This window comes from Apis dorsata, unplaced genomic scaffold, assembly GCF_000469605.1.
Source record: "Apis dorsata unplaced genomic scaffold, Apis dorsata 1.3 scaffold_515, whole genome shotgun sequence".
Taxonomy (NCBI): Eukaryota; Metazoa; Arthropoda; class Insecta; order Hymenoptera; family Apidae; genus Apis; species Apis dorsata.
The window spans coordinates 147,905-152,107 of NW_006263741.1; the positions used below are offsets into that span (position 1 = coordinate 147,905).

Consider the following 4,203-nt stretch of genomic DNA (forward strand, 5'->3'; position numbering starts at 1 on the left):
GCGATAGAAATATGATTGTTACATCGGAGAGGAGGGAAATATTTTGGGAAGAGAAAGCAAAGAATGGAATATTTAAAGAGAAAAGCGATTGTTGATCGGCAAACATGGATAGGTAGCGGCACGTAGAGTATATTATAGATGTGTGTGTGTGTGTGTAAGCGCGTAGATATAAAACGAGAGTCGGTTTCCCACAGGGTTCGACATCTGCCCCGACCGTGGGCAACCCAGTGCCTCCTTCACGAAGGGTGCCACGCAGGACACCCCACTACTACCTAACTCGCCACCAATCGTGGGAACACCACTTCGGAAGAGTCGTTGACTTCCTGTGCTTCCCACAGGATCTCCGCTCGGATTCGGCTCCAGCACCTGCTTCTCTCCAAGGATATCTCGTTCACCTCTTCCCTTTCGAATCCTGATACTTATCTTCCCTTATCTTACTAACGCGAGATATATCTTTGCGAATAATAATTTTTTTTTTCTATTTTTGTAATATTTCGTATTTTTTTTTTTTTTTTTTGAATTTGCGTTTAGATGAAAATTATTATCGTTTAATCAACAAACGTAAAGAATCGTAAATATTTTTAAAGGTTTTATCGCGCGACAGATGGTTTTTCGGTTTCTCGAGTCACACGATTATTAAGCGATCAATGTGTCATGTCTACAGGTCAACAGGTGTCTGTCGGTATATATAGGAAAATAAGGTGCGTTTCTCGGATACATCGTTTCGATATAATTTGACGAAGATTTTTTTTTTCCGAACACTCACCTTTGTTTCGAAGCGTTCGTAAATGTTCGACGGTGAGCTGCAAAATCTCCGCCTTCTCCAATTTCCCGCTATGAGGATCTCTAGCCGCTGCCGGCACTAATCTACGAAGTTCACCGAGAGACGCGTTTATTCTGTCACGACGTTTCTTTTCGATCATTCCTCTTCTTCGCTTTCGCGACGCGTGCTGACAAGAATCGCCTCCCGGTGAATTGCAACTACGGAATAATGAAAAATAAATGGATAATAATATAGGTAAACCAACGTATATAGGCAAGAATATATTCAATTATACAGCACATGATGAATTTATTTATTTCAATCAAGGATTGCTTTTTTCCCTTACGAAAAAACAATGAAACCTTAATTGTTCGACCGGCGGTTGAACATATGTCGGGTATTAAAATGTGAAAATGAACACGTTTACTTACGGCTCTTTGCCGCTCTCCTCGGAGAACACGTCGTCGCAATCGGAATCGCTCATAGTTCTTTTCAGACTTCTCTGTTGATGAGGTTGACCCTGTTGCGACGCTTGTTGCTGTTGCTGTTGTTGTTGCTGCTGCTGTTGCCCGCTCTCCTGATTCCTAATATCCGCGACGTCGATCTTGAGGTCCGGAAACTCGTGACTAGATCTAATTTCCGTGGCCATGTCCGGCCTCATCCCCGTCAAATCCTGATGATGCCTCGCCATTTCTGGCCTGTGCAACTCCGATGCTTGGTGCCGCTGCATCTCCGCCGCTGACTGGTGCCTCAGATCAGGCCTGTGCATCTCGTGTCTGATCTCTTGAGGTCTGAGCTCGGCGGTAGCCGTGGCCGGATGCCTAAGGTCATGAGGCGGACGGGGATCGTGATGATGCCGCGATACGTCGGTATGTTGCGGCTGATAAGATGGATGGGGTGGCGGTGGATAGCCCCAGTGATGATGGTGATGGCCGGAAGGTGGACCAGAGAGGCTAGGAATGTGATTTGGACCCACCGGGCCGGAGCCGATCTCCGATGACAGCAACGTGCTATTCTCGTCCGATCGTGCGACCACTACTCTCCACATTTTTCCTCTTTTCTTTTTTTTCTACAATAATAATTCTTTTTCAAACGATATATCTTCCAATTAACGATTGTCGACACTTTCACAAAAAATATTATTAGATCTTGGTAAAAAAAAAAAAAAGAAAACGCAGATCAAACGGAGATTTGAATATTTCGATCCATAATCAACGGATATATTATTGAAGAAACTCGTAAGAGCAAAGAAGAAACTTTAGATAGGTGTAAAACTGGAGAATAGAATCACTGTGAAAAGAAGTAACTATTATCGTTCGTTGTTCGGAAGTTGATCGCGTTCACGTGCCGCGGCTTCCCGAGGAGGTTCGCGGTCGCGTGTATTACGCGCGCAAAACGGACTCGCGATAGGTTAGACGGTGTTGCGAAACGCGCACCACTCACAGGCGTGTGCACTGGTCGCGTGGCGGCCGACGTATGTCGTGTGCGGGAGGACTTGGGGACGACACACGACCGCGTGCCCCGTTTCGTCCCCCGACCCAATGGTAGATCCAATGGTGGGGGAACGAAGGTGTGCCGCGCCTCCTTTGAGAGGGGGAAACTTCTCTGTTCCGCTTCTCGATCGCAAGGTGAAAACCGGCCGCTCTCTTTTTCTCCCTCTACATTTCGAACCCTACGTGAAGGGTATAGGGGGATACGAAAGAGAGCGAGACATCAAGGGGGAGGAAAGTGGTGATCAGAAGGGACGATTTTCGTGGGAACGCTCGTGGCGCTTAGCTGGTCGCACGCTGTGCTACCCTCGTCTATGTCGATGCAAGATTTCGCGAAATCTGGAACTATCGAACCATTCGATTACATTTCTACTTTCGTTCTCCTTTTGACCGAATATATACCTGTTACAATGGACACTGAATTGAAGAAAATTGAAATTTATCGAAAAAATTAGCGATTATAAGTCAAAATTCTTTTTCTCTGTTATATATTTCTCGAATTCGCGATTGTGTTAGTAACTTACCAACTTATAGGGGAGGGTGGTTGACTACGAGGGTGCGATTACGATAGAACTTTCTCACGCGGCAATCGCGCGCGACACGCGCTCGCATGATTATCGGTGAGGTGGCCGTCTATAATAGTTTAAGGGAATAAACCCAACTTAATTATGATTCGTCAACTTTTTATCAAAATTGAACGATCACTATCTCATTCTTGATTTCCGAAATCTCATATTCTAATATCAATTTTTTAATTTTTTTTTCTCTTTATATATTTATATCGCATATATTTTTTTATTTTTATATCGCGAATATTCACATGTATGATTTATTAAAAAACTTGTAAAAAACTGTAACTCTGTTTACAAGAAATATGAGTACCATGCTTCGAATCATTTTGTGACAGAGTGGTATCGGAATGAAAGCAAAGTACATATTTGACTGCTGTTTCCGGTCTGCACACGACTTGCGCACGTGAAGTCGCGTGCCGCGAATCTCGTTGACCACGTACGTCGTGTGTCTCAAGTTTGAACCTACTGTAACCTACTATTCACGTTTCTTCTTTACATTGCTACATTCGCATTTTCGAAAGGATTGTGCCTCGACTTATAAGATATTGTATCTGAACAAACGAATCATTAAAAAAAAAAAAAAAATTAATTTATGGGTTTTGACCTAACCTACAAATAGTTATATTCATAATTTCAATCGATGTATGCGCGCGAAATCGTCGAGTGGATTTGTCCGATGATCGGTCCATCTCTTGGATAAACAACGAACGTTTGGTATAAAGCAAACACGCATAAAATTAGTAGCATTCGTGCATGAACGTAATCGACTAGACGCTCTTGTCCAGTGTGATCTTCCTTGCAAAAACAAAACTTCGAAATTCGATCAGAACGAAGGGTGATGGACCGCGTGTATCGATTCGACCACTGGTCACTCCCTCCTCCGATCGACTAGTTGACCATCGACATTGACAGTTGGCGCCGCGACACAATTGTTCGATAATTGGCTGATATTGTTCAGAATACTTAAGTTCGAAGCAACGCGTGCGCATATGCCAGCCCGCGTGTTCGATTGCTTTACGATTTGTTGGTACTATTCTTCTGTCTGATCGGAAATATGAATTTATTGCCGATTGCTTTACATTATTTCTACACATCCGCGTAAATTTATCGGTGATCATATTACGACGGTTGATCTAGAATGATAAATATCAGTCTCTATGATTTTATTTATAAATACGCATATTTGACATTTTATTCTTGCAAACCTTTTTACTTGTTTTTCTTTACGCATACCATATCATTTCTTCGATTTTATGTATTAATTAACTGATCGATTTTATGTATAACTAACTTCAATTTTATTTTGCTTTCTTTTTTTTTATCTTTCTTTTTTCTTTTTTTTTTCTTTTCTTTTCTTTTTTTTTTTTTTTTTTTTTTT

General features: G+C 42.2%; 1 protein-coding gene across 1 annotated transcript in view; it reads right to left on the reverse strand.

Moving 5' to 3' along the window:
- LOC102671674 (hairy/enhancer-of-split related with YRPW motif protein) overlaps positions 1–1,872 on the reverse strand; it is a 2,878-nt gene extending 1,006 nt beyond the window's left edge. Inside the window, exons 1-2 of the mRNA XM_006620415.2 lie at positions 1,195–1,872; positions 767–981 (exon numbers count right to left, since the gene is read on the reverse strand). Coding sequence (XP_006620478.1) covers positions 767–981; positions 1,195–1,811 — 832 coding nt within the window. The 5' untranslated portion in view covers positions 1,812–1,872. The remainder of the gene's footprint in view (positions 1–766; positions 982–1,194) is intronic.
- Positions 1,873–4,203: the final 2,331 nt, after the last annotated feature.